This window comes from Pararge aegeria, chromosome 2 (assembly GCF_905163445.1).
Source record: "Pararge aegeria chromosome 2, ilParAegt1.1, whole genome shotgun sequence".
NCBI classification, from domain to species: domain Eukaryota; kingdom Metazoa; phylum Arthropoda; class Insecta; order Lepidoptera; family Nymphalidae; genus Pararge; species Pararge aegeria.
The window spans coordinates 6,276,950-6,292,448 of NC_053181.1; the positions used below are offsets into that span (position 1 = coordinate 6,276,950).

Sequence of the window (15,499 nt, forward strand, 5' to 3'; positions counted from 1 at the left end):
GGTCCAAAATCACCTTAGGAATAATATTATAGAAGCGTATACTCAATCCCACAAATGACTTCTGTACCTTTCGCAGACGAGATGCAGATGACACAAATTTATGACCATTTCTTGTAAGTCGACTGGATATGTCCACTTTTTGTTTATAAAGACTAATATGTTGTCTTACAAACACTATTATTATAAATATATTGTGAAGCTACAGTAAGTATGCAATATCTTTTCTGCCATATAAATATAGTTTCGACATCAGCTGCTTTACCCCATAACAAGATTCCATAGGACATAACACTATGAAAGTACGCAAAATAAACAAGCCTAGCTATTTCAACGTCAGTAATCTGTCTAATTTTTCTGAATGCGTAGGCAGCCGAGCTTAGTTTACCCGCTAGTGAATCTATATGGGCACCCCACTGTAGTTTATTATCCAAGGTCACGCCCAGAAAAACTGTGAAACTCTCTATTTTTAGTGATTCACCATTTATCATTATATTTTTATAAATTTTCTTTACATTTGTTTTTTTTGCATTTAAAAGTAAGTTGTTAACTGTAAACCAGTGCGACACATGCGATATAACACGGTTTACTTCGTCAGAGTTATCTTTACTCCTATCAGTCTTAAAAATTAGAGATGTATCATCTGCAAACAATACAATGTCCCATCTTCCACTGTGAGTATGTAGGCCCCAGGTGGCACTGAACTGCTCAGTATTACAAAACCTTCAAGAGACTAGGGGCAGCCTTTTCTCGGAAAAGGGCCCACCCCTTTTCCGAGAAAAGGCTAGGCTTATCATAATAATATTAATAATACTAATTGTCTAATTTAAGTAGTAGATTTTTCAACTACAGAGGATTGTGTTATGTCTTACTTAACAGGCGCCCAAAGCTAAGGTACTTTAGATTATCTACTTTTCACGTACGCTCACACTTCACAGAAAATGCCATTTTTTAATGCCAGTACACAATTTTCTGTGATTGTTGTGTTCATTATTGCTGCTTTCCCAGTGAAGAGTTTGTGAAAACTTTTTAAGCCGCTCTGGTTGTTTTTATTTTGAACGCACTTAGATTAGGAACTACCTAACTTTATTAGAAAAGGCGTCTTTAACTTAGATGAGCTTTTTGAATAGATAGGCAGTAAATGTAACAGCTATGGCTGCTTGCTGAATTATAGGCTTCGACGCAACCACAGGGCAGAGTTAATATTCATTAAATAAAAAGTGTTCCCAAAATAAAATATTGCAACATCGAAATGATAGACAAAAAACTAAGATAAAATAAGAAGTTCAAAACCCCTGCCTGGCTCTTATCCAATGAGTGATTCGAGATTGGGATTGGGAATTCCTAGAAATTCAGTGATGTATTTGTTGCTGTAATCAAGATTATAAAACAGAACTGAAAAGGCATCAATATTAACATCGAACGTAACTGAATTTATTTTAATTTGTAATGAACTTTTTGCACAACTTTTTTGCAGACTGGTCGTTGGGTATATTAAAAAAAAATTTATTCAAGGTAGTAAAATGAAATTGTTTTGATCTGTGTGACAACTATCGTCGCGTAAACAGTGGGGCGAGCGGAGAAGTTCTGTGACGGCTTAAAAACCTGTAATTTTTGTACCGTTTACTATATCAAATTGAAAATTATTAATAGTGATTGGTGGTTGTAACAATATGGCGAACTAAATAAATTAATTGGTTGATGGGTGGCTTTTTTGCGTAAGCGTTGACTGAGTGGATTGACCTCTTGTGTTCGATCTTCCATAAAGCAGTGCGACGGGGAGTGGGCTTGATTTTTTTTTCAGACAACTTAACCGGTTAAACCCAAATCATTTTATTAGAACAAAACCTATACGTCGAAATTGAATTCAATATTGCTAGCAGTGTTTTTAAAAATATTTCAAGTCCTGCTAGGTGGACTGCCACAGGACTTGAAGAAATCCGGAAAAACTTTATCCTCGCCTTATAGCGCCTCCTCTGAGACTTGTGATCCAAGGCGCCATAACTTTCGGTCTAAAGAGATGGTTATACTGAGATGGTCTTATATTTCGTCGAGGCTGAGATCGCGGATAAAATTCAGGAGCCTTCGTAAAATGAGACTAATATATGCAGCAATAAATCTTATGAGTTTGAGGGGTGTATTATGAGAATCTCGCTGTCTTTCTCTACCTTTCCGTACTCACTGGCGAGATATGAAAAAGGGAAGTTTTACTACTTACATTTCGACTTACACTTGGTAGTAGTAATTTTGACGACCTCCGTGACCGTGAGCGTTGTGGTCTTGTAAGTGGGATGTCATTGTGGTATAAGTATTATTAATTAAACCCTTAATAGTTTCATATTCAGTTTAATGTAAAGATGATCACAAGCTCCATGTACCAGCAAGTTAATTCTCACCCCAGACTCACTTCACATGTCTTAATAACAATGAGTATACAAACATTAATATTTCCACTGACACGGGAGGTCCCGGGTTCGATACCCAATAGAAAAAATTTGGCCCGGTCAGGACTGGTGGGAAGCTTTAGCCGTAGCTAGCATAGTTACTACCCTACCGGCAAAGGCATCACGTCGCGCCAATCAATTCGTATAGCGTTCCGGTACGGTAATATAACAAGCGCCCCGAATTCCATCTTAGCCTGCATCATCATTTACCACAAGGTAATATTGCAAGCAAGCCCTTGCTTGCAATATTACCTTGCAATATTACCTTGTGGTATTACCTTGTGGTATATGGTATTATGGAAAAAGAAAGAAAGTTTTGACCTACCTACTTAGCTACTTCTGTCCTATCATAGCTAGTTATGATTACAACTTATAATAATGTCGTGATGTACTAACCAAACGTAACGTTATAAAAGGGTCTGATTTTAAATTTATGTGTACACGGCCTTCACTGGCAGGCTATATAAAGGTGTCGAAGGTCATTTTCCGTATAACATAGTCGCTTAATCAACATAACGACGACACGCTTGACAAAACAAGACAAAATATAGCTACGGTCTTGAACAATTCAGATTAGGAAAAAGCAAATGTACCGACCTATATAATGCAGCCACTTATTTAAATGGTATACGTATGGTATTATATATAAAATAGTATACCTAATGAAAATGTCTCTAAAACTGTATCTTCGTTCACACTGGTCAACATTATGCATAATCTGTGGTCGGTATAAGTTGGATTAGGAATTCAAAATGACAGGAACCCAGAATAAAAAGGAAGGTCATATAAAATGGTGGGAAAAATAGAGATACAGAAGAGTGTAGACAGAAGTATCAAGGGAAGATTGAAAAAGTTATCTCTTGGGAGTGCTATGTTGTAATTAGAGATACTAGTTTTCTTTTAATTATATCTGTTAAAAATTACCAGTATCAACCCGAAGATAGGAAATTAGTTATGTCTCAGTGCCTCGGAAAACATTTGAAGTCGCCCGGTGTAATATTATGATTTACTTATTCTGTTTTTCAATACTTACTCGTTGTGGCACCCATCATGTCATGTTATACAGAGAGGTGTAAGTTCTACCATTATCATGCCAACCAATGGGCGACCACTGCTGGACATAGGTATTTTGTAGGGAGTTCCAAATACCACGGTCTGGTGCCGCTTGGGTCCAGGAGTGAGGTTATCTATACAACTCATCGAGGTTGTACCAATGCTGTGTTTACCGGTGCGAGGTCGCCATTCCTGCACCTTGGTACCCAAAGTACATCTGTTCTGAGATATGTGCAACGCCCATTGCAACCTCAGCTTGGCGACTTGTGCTATGTCGGTTACTTTGGTTCTTCTACGGATCTGCTCAGTTCTCATTTGATCACGTACTCCGAGCGCAGCTCTCTCCATATCCCGCTGAGTGACTCTGAGGCTGAGCCTTCTTATGAAACCTATAGCTAGCGAACAAGTCATCACTGACAACACGCACTATTCGAAGACTTTGGTCTTCAGCCACTGAGCCCTTTGTTTCAATGATATATTATGATCATTAGACATTAAAACAAAACGTATTTTTAAAGTGTAACTTGTTCATCAGCGTACCTACCAGCGTGCTATGAATGATGAAGCAGACGTTCAAAATACTTTGCTATGACGGATCTTTTATCCAACTTTTGCACATCTTACAAGTTACAAGTAAAACATCTGCGGGATACCTAGAATATGTAAGTATTTGTTTTTTCCGAGGTAGCAGTGTAAAATGAAAACGTGCATGCAGAATAATTAATGCCCTAAAGAGGTACCTACCGCAGTGAAATACCAACTTTTTGTTTTATTAGTGACATTCCACGATAATTTATTATTTATTTGTTTTCAACATTCATGTTAGGTACCACGATGACATCATAGCGCGATACGTTGGAGCCTCGGAGTCCGTGAGATGTAACGCGGCCGAGTACAAACTGTATACCGAGACTGCCGGAGCCGACCTCGCTCCCTCAGTTCAGAGGCCGGCTTCACTCCGAGCTCACGTACAGTGAATAATATATCAAGTGACTAAGTTATCTATTTATCTCCATCATGGCAAACATTCTAGGTAAGCGAGAAAACTAATGTTTACAGACTAAAAATAATTCTCGACGAACTAAATTTTATTTGCGGCGCGTTTTAATTTTGAACCGGTTTACATCCACTGAGTGATCGGAATACGTTTTGCAATATAAAAGAAGTAAGAATCCTAATGTATTATTTGACGTGCCGGTTGCAGCCATTTGCCGGCGTTAGTTTGGCACAAGGCCAGGCCAAAAGGGTGTGGTGCGGCTTCTTCTAGAATTCGTTAGGATCAATAGCTAAATTTTTTTTTCCAGTTCCGAAATAGTATTCGATTAGCTTACCGAACTATTATTACTAACCTCTTAACTTGTTTACCTACGCTAAGATTATACTTTGAAATTATAACTATTTATACGTAGATGGGCAAAATTCCCACGACAAAATCGTTAGGTACATAGCTGGGTAATTGTTCTTAATTGATCTTATTAGACAATTAGATAGGTAGGTGTTATGACATTGTAAGATTTTCAAAGTAGGGACGCTAGGCAGGTATTATGACATGGTAGGGTTTTCAAAATAAGGACGCTAGGTAGATATTATGACATGGTAGGATTTTCAAAGTAGGGACGCTGAGTAGGTGTTATAACATTGTATGATTTTCAAAGTATGTAGGGAGGCATGACGTCATCTGTAATAAATCGCTAACAAGTTAATTTATTAGGTACCTACTGCTTGAATTGGTCTAGGGTATTATGGTATTGTTAACGTATAGGTAGGATTGGCAGATAGGTAGGTACAACACTTTGTAATAAATTGGATGGGTTTATTTTAAACACATCTCGTTCGTTGAAAATAAATCTATACAATTTGGATCCTTCGATTACTAGCAGGTTTTATTTCATCAAAATTTGGAACCTAAACCTTATTTTAAGATAATACCTACTCGCATCAGGTATGTACCTGATGCGACGCACCCACCTTTTATCTTCCAAGGGATCGATTGTCGTAGGATGAGAGCGAAAATGCGACGATTTCCTGAAAGTGATGCTATTCTACTCTTAGATAATAGCCAATTACCTACTACAATTATTTAAGATAAATTAACAAGTAGCTATGAGTCAATCTGTTCAATGATATCTAGGTATTAAACCCCTGTTATAGATGTTCTGACTTTGTAAGTGCCTAATTGCAAACGTGTAATACATGCGAATATTGTCGTATTAGCAACTACCCGCGATTTAGTTCGCCCTAAATTTCTGTTTACTGTTTCTTAGAACGAACCCTTTCGTGATATGCTTAAAACTATTTTCGTCTATCTCGACATAAAAGCAATGTTGTATACTCCTTGCAGAGTCCTCTAACAAATTGTGAAAGTTTTGTCGAAATAAATTCAACAGTTTGCAAAATTAACCGGCAAATAATTAACACAAATGGTTTTTTTTTTAATGTGTAAACTGCTATCGTTCAATGGAATCAAATCTTTGCGTCAGTTATTTTGACATAATTATAAAGAAAATTAGTTCATTAGTAGTTAACTGGTACTTTTATTTATTAAAGTAGAGATAACCTATTGTACATTCACATTTCACATTACGCTAAGTTAAACCTTTAAGCAGCAGATGTCGTTGATCACTTTAACTAGAATCATAATAATTATTACCTACATCATACATTTGCATATAATACGTTTTCTGGTGTCACAAATTTAATAAATGTGTTGTTGTGTTTAAATTTAGAATCAACATTTTGGCTGAATATAATTGGCAGTTGGTTTTTATTGTACCGGTTATCAAAAAGATCTCATGCGGTTTGTGTGCAGAAATATCCGAATCATGATAGGGTTCGTAATAAAATCCTTAGAAGTGTTCACTAATATAGCTCATAATCTTTCTTTTAGGTTGTTTGTCTGCGGTTTATCCTAGAATGCATCATCTCATAACTGCTTCCAGCTAATAACATTACATGCAGGGTTTTCTTAGCTTTGTATCCATGTTGTTTGAAAGTCGCATCGCATAGTTTTTCCATGGTACTGTTGTCCACTCGATTTCCCTGTCCTCGAAATTATGGGCATCAGATAAAAGGAATCCTGGAGAGAGTTTCGGTTAATTGCAACACTAATTTTATTGCAATTTGGGTGCACAACTATATAAAACTAACGACTTTTAATATTATTTTTGTATGATAGATGCCTATTTACGTATCTAATAGTTTAAACTACGTGGTATACCTATATACTCTTTGAACTAAATTAGAATAGGCAATTAGTACGTGAACAGCGTTAGTGATTGCACTAACGAGACATTCAATAACATTACCTCACTTCGCATTGGTACAACTGCAAGTCGGATATTCCAGGGTCGTAATCAATTTGTTATTGTTAGGCTCTGAACTGCAATTTATGATATCAAATTAAAATTCAAATATGTTTATTGGTGTAAACCTGTCACGGGCGTTATTTAAAGCGTTTATACACATATGTTACCACTACTGTGAGGAGGTCATAACAAATTTGTTAACTTAAAACTTACGCTAGGAGGTTTCCCAACACGCTTGTCTCGGAAGAGCTCACAACGAACTTAAATTCTTCCAAATCTCGGTTTAAATATTCTTGATTGAAAATATGTAATTTTTACGTTCTGCATTTCGTGCGTAGCCAAGGTTATAGATAAAATCAGGGCCAAAATTAACATTACGTGTTCATTTCATTTATTATAAATACACACAAACTAGCCAGGTATTAAAACGATTAATTTAATAATTTATTAATTTAATTAATTAATTTTCTATTATAGTGATGACCTAGTTCTGATTCTGAGTACCTTCCTACTTATTTTAATTTCTAAGGTAGCTTTTTCAGTTCATTTCCAATCCGTTTTATCGGTAGGTATTCGCAGTGAAGGAAAACATCGTCAGGAAACACGATACCTTATGTCCTCAAAGGTATGTGGAGTCCACCAATCCGCACTGGGCCAGCGTGGTGGACTAAGGCCTTAACACATTCTCTTTGTAGGAGGAGATCCGTTCCCTGTAGTGGGCAGGTAATGGGTCGTTATAATGGAACAAAATAAAGTGCACGAGACTTGAAGGTCCCATAGATACTCTTTGATTTTCGTTCTCTTTGAATTCTTTAGAGTTCTCAGTTTCTTGTACAAAACAGTTAAGTTTATTTATTTTTGCATACAAATTTTACCTACTCATATATAAATAACTTTTGTATTACGATAGGTAGGTTGTTTACAGTACGTGCGGAGCATTAATTTATTCCTAAACTAAATTGATATGTAGGTAGGTAGGTTTTATTTTCAAATAGGTTATTTTAATATAACCTTATGTAAGTACCTAGTACCTACTTATTGAGTTAAGAACATACAAAATCCTCATTCAGCCTTTACTGTATGCAGTGCACTGTGTCCAAAAACAGTGAAAACGCCCTGCGCTCGTCTCACTTTACACCCGCGGAATGTGGCTAGCTCACAATTATTTTCCCATTTTACGGTAAACGCTAAGAACATTAGAGGTAAAATAATTACTGTCGACTGCTAAATGTTATAAATGACGAACCGTTTGTTCGAGAAACCATACTAAAGTGGAGTGGTACTTGATGCTTCAATATTAGTCGTGTACACGGTTTTTGTATGTTATTAATTCGGTGTACCAACCCATTGCCCAAGTTAAATGTTATGATGCAGTATTTTCGGGCTGAAACGCCAGACCGATTCCTTACCCAAGAAATACTAAGCCAACTGTCGCCAAAAGAGGCAATTGTTTTATCTTAAAACAATGCTTGTATATTGTTGGTATCCTCTTAGTAATACAAGAGGTATTTACTTAGAGAATACCACAAGCATTGCTCTTTCCATCGCTCGCTGAGTGACTCTGAGTCTTCTTATGAGGCCCATAGTTAGCGACTACGTTTCCAGCCCCTAAGTCATGACAGAATAAACGCATGCACTGTTAAATTATCAAAAAGAAGCAATTAATGCAGACATGAATAATGAATAAATGAATAATATCGTTGGAGGCATGCTCGTTCGTTCACAAAGTTTCACAGTTGATGATGTCATAGTGTCGATCAATAACGTGTACGTAGGAATCCACTGAGAAGGAACCGCCGTCTAACGATTAAGGAGCTGACCTTAATAGCATAGTTTTTTCGTCATTGTTCTATCTAGATCTACAGTATAGGTAGGAGTGTACCCAATTGTCAGTAACTTACTACCTAGTTTCAGGGTTAATTTGTAATGTTACTGCAACAAACGAGTGTTATGCTATGAAAACAGATATTGTCCATTTCTTTTTTTTTTAACTTTAGTAATTTTTTTTCACTAGCTGCTGTTGCCCGCGTTCTTCGTCCGCGTTTTAAAAAAAACACGTGGGAACCGTTTGTTTTCTGGGATAAAAAGCCTATGTCAAACTTTGTGCCAATAATTAAATCGATCGGTTGCTTGGTTAGGGCGTTAAGGATGAACGAAAAACAAACAATCAAATAAACCCACTTTTGCATTTTTAATATTAGTAAGGTTTATTAAGCTCCAGAGAAAAATAGTGTCATTCATACGGTCTCTAGTCATAAAAGATATTAAAATTGGCGCGCATACAAATATATTATGTACCTACCTACATGCGTGTACGGGGGTGAAAGGGTAGAGTATAGGGCCGGATGAAATAATCAAGGATCGTAAACAAACTACCTATATAAATTTTACTTACGCAACAGTTCTGAATCTATATTCGACTACGTCATAACGGTCGTACCCAATCTAGGGTGAATGACGTAAGTACTCTCCCTCACCCCCGTGGCTATACCATGATGGCCGTTACTTGTACATTTACCTCGTGGGACGATTTAAGTTATTTTACCAAATGGCAAACCAATAAATTTACGATATGTTATGTTACTCAATATCAAAGACAAACAAGATTTAAAATGTAATATTGTCCTTTGTTCTTACAAATTGTCTGGTAGTAAGTAGGCTTTAGCTGTGGCTAGTTATCTACCGCCCTATTGACTAAGACGTGCCGCCAAGCAAATTTAGCGTTCCAGTACGTGAGCAAAACCTTAATAGGTGAGCAAGTATGATTACAGAACAGGGCTAACTTGTAGTGGAATAAGAATATTTATATGTACCTGATGCCCGCGACTTCGTCTGCGTTTGTTTTTGTTTTCTGAGACACATGGACATTTAATTTAGGTGTAGTTGTACTGAAATTTTGAAGTTGTGTATTCTAATAAAAAAAAAAAAACTATTCGCATAAACAATATCTGAAAAGAACTGTCTGACCAGTCTCAGCTCCTCCTATCACTTACAAAAAATAGTTATAGGACGTTAATCGAAATCGCATTGTTAGTTGATTTATATGCTAAAGGTTAACGAAGAACATTTCTAAAATTTTTTGTGTAAAATCGTCAAAATTTTTCATTACCTCTCCCAAAGGAACTGAGCTTAATTTCGGGATAAAAAGTATCCCATATAACTTTTATTATCTCCAAGAATATGTTTCCAAATTTTCATGATGATCGGTTCAGTAGTTTTTGCGTGAAAGCGTAACAAACTAACTTACATTCACATTTTTAATATTAGTAGGGATGTATTAAGTGGTGCCTAGTGGTTAGAGCTTCGGCCTCCCTTTCGGGGCGATTGAGTTTGATCCCCGGCTCGCACCTCTAACTTTTAACGGTGAAGGAAAACTTCGTGAAGAAACCTGCATGCTTGAGAGTACTCAAAGGCATGAAGTCTACCAATCTGCATTTGGCCATCGTGCTCTGTAGTGGGCTGGCAAAGGGTTGTTCATTATTTATCTATTATTATATGTACGGGTACATATATGTTATGCCTAAGCAGGAGTATAGTACAGCTCAAGCAGTGCTTCTAAATGGATAATTTGTAAAACTAGTGGGTGCGCAATGCGGCCAATCTCCGCATACCAACACATTGAACACTACACTATATTTAGAAATGCTGTTAGCTTACAGCTATTGGTGGGCTATTAATTTTATACTGTAACCTTAAAAGAAGTCGAGAGGTAAGGCTCCGTTATAATGCTTACAGAATACTGAGTAGTTTTCACAAACAAATAAAAAGGCGCCATAGATTTATAGGTTGTTTGTAATTCTGCACATGTAATTGTGATGTAACGAATATTGGCATATTTACCTATAAAAATTAGCATGCGCACATGCAAACTTAGTGCTCTTTTATTGTATATTTTGCTTATCAAAACTAAGAATATAATTCCGTGAATCACCTCAAAAAATTACGTTTCACAACCACAACTTTATATTTCATATGCATCAAAAACCAAGAACCAAAAATGGTGGAATCATATTCTTGATATTATTTTTTTTACAATGTTACTCAGGCTCGTATACTTACCCAGAGAAAAATAGCGCTACAGCTTGCCCATAATCTAGTGATGAGGCGACTAAGGAAATATAATAGAGAAAGGGCAGAAGCGTCCTCTAAACTACTTCTAGCCTTTCTCTGTTATATTTCTTTAGTCGCCTCATTCAAAACCCGCTTGAAGAGAAGGTACCTAACTATCTACTAGGTATACCAAATGTTAAGGAAAAAATCAATATTGTTACAGACGTTTCCACGGGAGATAACCTGCAATATCAATTCTTCCCGGTGTCCAGCGGTTCCGTCCAGTTCAAGATAAGGGCTCAAAATGACGCGCATATTGCACTCACCATGGGCCCCCAGGAGTCTGACCCGATGTGCGAGGTACGTTATCGTATTAATCTCGAATCAAAGATATAGTATGTGTAGATGAAGTACCAGTGAGTTATTACAAGTATCCAATTAGAAAGCCGAGGAAACATTGGCGAATAAGTGTAGGTGTAGGACACCAATTTTTGATTGAATGAGATTGCAGTTTTAACAACGTTTCGTGTTTAGGAGTACGGTTTCTTCCTTTTGTATTTTCCAAAAAAGTTGGTACAATGATAACAAATAGTATTAAATGCTATTCCAGGTTTACATTGGCGGTTGGGGTAACACGAAAAGCGTAATTAGGAGAAACAGAACGAAACCGGAGAAAGCTGAAATCGAAACCCCAAACATCCTCAATGCTGGTGAATTCCGTGGTTTCTGGGTGCGCTGGGACGGTGGCATCATTTCAGCTGGACTTGAAGGAGAGGCAATTCCATTCATCTCTTGGGCTGACCCAGAGCCTTTCCCAATCGCTTTCGTCGGAGTTTGCACTGGCTGGGGCGCGTCTGGCACGTGGAAAATTGAAGGTTTGTATAATTCTAACATCACACAATCACAAAATGTACCCAACATCGTATAATTACTAAATTCACGGTGCAGATGGAGCGGAGTTCAATACGCCCGACAAGTTAGAATATAAATTCGGGCCCGTCGCTTCTGGTTCTTTGGAACTCGAATACCGCGGACCGCACAATTGTCACGTTTGCCTCACACCCGCGGCCGCAGAAGTCGACCCAATGTACGAAATCATCCTCGGTGGTTGGGAAAACACACAATCCGTTATTAGACACTGCAGGCAGAAACCAGATAAGGTATATAATGTTATGAAACCATAACGATGTCGAATTACTAAAATTTTAAGCAACATTCTGAACATTCTGAAAATTCGTAGGTAACTGTCCCAACACCGGGAATAATGAACCCTAACGAGTTTAAAAAGTTCCTCATGGAGTGGCGTTGTGGGAGATTGATGGTTCGGGATGGAAGAACTGGTGCACTTTTGATGGAATGGCTGGACCCCTCTCCTTTCCCCATAACCCACTTCGGCGTGCGAACTGGATATGGCGCGCAAGGAAATTGGCGTATTAAGCATTTCAGCAGAGGCGGTGCCCAATCCCGTTGAGTGACCATTTATAATTGAGCTGCTTAATGTTATTTGCTGTAGCATACATGTTGTTTTGTGAACTTGCCTTCTGTTTACAACATATTATTAATTTAACCTGTTAACTAATTGATTACTGTGAACTAACAATTAATAAAGATCGTACGGAGTAGGTCATTAATTTGTGTGATTATTGTGACCTTTGATTAAGTTTAATTACAGTGAGCACTGGATTTGATATGCATTGTGGTATGTTGGGTACATTTTGTGAATAATTGTATTTTACTCCTATTTTCTTTTTTCTGCTTTGCATGCTGATTTATATTGGAAGGATTCATAATCAACTAATTTTCTAAAATGCATTTCTTTTTTTGAGATATCAGATTAATTCATTACTGTCCTTTATTGGGCTACAATGCACTGGTTGTATGATATGCCTTTAAAGAATTCCGATTTCCGTCTTCGAAGATGTTTATCAGATCGTTAAGAAATTTAAATCTATATGATCAACTTGATAGAGTTAAGAAAACTACTTACCCTTATAAACATTTGTGTCAGAATTAAAGAAGATATTATTTGTTAATAATAAATGTAGCGCAAAATCGGATTATTTATGCAGTGTTTAGTCACACCAGCCTTTCAAATGTAAACTGAATAACTATTCCGACGTTATGAACTTTTTACATGTTAATTAATAAAGCCTATAGATTTATATCGTTGCAGTCATCTTAAAAAGTTCCATAGGACGCTGTGTTAGGGCCTATCCTACCTATCTAATATATAATAAGCTAAGCGAGATTTTTCTTTGGATCATCTCGATCGGATCGACATCAACGACAGATCTATACCATATATTTACTCGCATTAGAATTACATGTCTGCCAACGAGCGTAGATAGTCGTGTTCTAATGAGAGTAAAATTCGAAAACTTTTTGGGAAAAGCAAAACCACTAGAACAACAAATATCAAAGTTCCCGTCCCAATAATTAGGTATGAAACCCGTTTCTGAGACTGGTATGAAAAAAAGTTTTTTTTTTGCGTAAAACCGTGCTTTAACAGGAAATATTTACCCCTATCCATGTCAACTAAAGAAGCAATACAAAATGTACTATTCCAAATATTTAGAGCAGATCCCGGGATACCCAAAACAATATGAACAAGAATTGCTCGTTTAAATTTATTAAAAAAATCCTTTCTTTATTAATCCAATCCATTAAATCAAATTATTAATATAGACACGCTACTTACCTCACCTAGATTAACCACTAAATAAATATATCCTTATTTTTTATTATTTTTACTCTTATAAAAAAGCTGATGTAATCTTCAATTGCTGTTCATACGTCTTATATCGTTAGTTCATTGGAGTTTTTTTTTTAGTTCCTCCACCACCGTCGGCCCCGTCAGCTGCTGCTTTGTACAGCGCACCCCCTGGCTACCCCGGATACCCAGGAGCTGCTCCAGTGTCAGGCGGCGCTGGTCTATGGGTAGATGCCACATCTGGCCAAGTACCTCCAGGAGCTGTGGTCGGAGGCCAGGATTGCTCCGGGGAGCCTATCTACGTAGCTAGAGCACAGCACGAGGGTGCTTTGATTCCTGGCAAACTCGCTTCGTCTCACGGTTGCGCTTATGTGGCTTGGGGCGGACAGGAACATGGAAAGAATGAATATCAGGTAACGTTTTTACTTCTCCCAACTTGGTACTTAGATTTATGGTAGCATCATAGCCCAAATAATACTTACACCATATTAAACTCCTGCGATCTCCCGCACGTCACCGATCTTGGAAGACCAACCTTACCGATACCACATAGCTCATTACCATTATCGTTATCAAATGCCAAAGGATAAATAAAGAACACTATATATACGATAACTTTTATGAAACGGCAGCGGTAGCACCAAAACGCATTATTAAATTACCAAACATCGTCCATCGAGAATTTCACTTTACCTCGGACGGCTTATGAGGTGGAAGTAAAGTTAAATTCTCGAAGTGAGATTCTACGCTACAGATTTCTAACTTGTTTACGCCAGTTCTTTAAATGTTGACTTTGAATTTTACCATCCATGTTCATTAAGTTACATCTTCGCTGATCCAACTGATTTTTAGAGATTAGGCTGGTACAGTATGAAAACTAAGCTTAATTTGCTAAACTCGGCTAAAATTATAATTTCTTCAATCTTTATACCCGACACCAAACAGATCTTCGTTAATCTTATATCTTTAAACGAGCAATTCTTGTATATATATATATATATATATAATTGGAATCTCGGAATCGGCTCCAACGATTTTCATGAAATTTAGTATACGGGGGTTTCGGGGGCGATAAGTCGATCTAGCTAGGATTAATTTTTAGAAAATGTCATTTTATTTGTGTTTTCCGGTAAACGGTTATTGGTGCAACGAAGTTGCACGGGTCAGCTAGTGTACTCTATACGATGACTTAACAATAAATAATTTTATGTACAAGTGACATTGTAAAGTCATGATGGAGTGGTCCAGTGGAAAGTGGATGAGGATGCTCCGATTGAAGAAATTAAAAAATACACCATGCGGATAACCCTGCTTTTCGCGGAGTTAAGCAAACTAAGCTTAATTTTCATAATAAGTATAAGTATAATGGAATTCTACAAAATAACGCCAGCTTCTATCCAATATATATTGGAGAGGTAGACAGACACGTAAGCAATTCTCTAAGAGTTACAAGTATGAAAACAAAACCTATAAGAGTGCTTAACCTATGATCACCTTTTATTTTTAGATTTAGCATGTAAGACATGCATTAATCTCTAGTAATCTGTTTATTTCATCGCAGGTGCTAATTGGTGGCCCCAACAACTGGGTGCCAACGAGTGGTTCAAACATTCCTCCCGGTGCATTCCCCGGAGGTCAGTCTGAGGACGGAGAGCCTCTTTTCGTTGGCAGAGTACGTCATGAAGGCAGTCTCACCACCGGCAAAGTACAACAATCCCATGGTGTTTGTTACATCTCCTTTGGCGGACAGGAGCTCGGCTTCCCTGACTATGAGATCCTTATTGCCTAAACTCAGCACCAGATAAACTGCGTCAATCCAATGCGTGTTTATGTCAATAAACTGAACACTGCAATTGAAGGGGCTAAAATAATGGGGGTGTATGTGACAATAAAAAAATTGCATAATAGACAAAGATATCAGTTTTAAAATCGATTTTTCA

The 15,499-nt window shown here is 37.3% G+C and overlaps 1 protein-coding gene across 2 annotated transcripts; it reads left to right on the forward strand.

The window, feature by feature from the left end:
• The first annotated feature begins 4,381 nt into the window (after positions 1-4,381).
• On the forward strand, positions 4,382-15,448 carry LOC120627890. Of its 2 annotated transcripts, XM_039896014.1 has the most exons (7): positions 4,382-4,527; positions 11,073-11,209; positions 11,460-11,724; positions 11,798-12,009; positions 12,090-12,315; positions 13,680-13,972; positions 15,121-15,448. In XM_039896014.1, the coding sequence occupies exons 1-7, from the start codon at positions 4,512-4,514 to the stop codon at positions 15,346-15,348; spliced, it is 1,377 nt and encodes a 458-aa protein (XP_039751948.1). In that variant the 5' UTR covers positions 4,382-4,511; the 3' UTR covers positions 15,349-15,448. The 2 variants fall into 2 exon arrangements, with proteins under 2 accessions (XP_039751948.1, XP_039751953.1); XM_039896019.1 differs by lacking the exons at positions 11,798-12,009; positions 12,090-12,315.
• Positions 15,449-15,499: the final 51 nt, after the last annotated feature.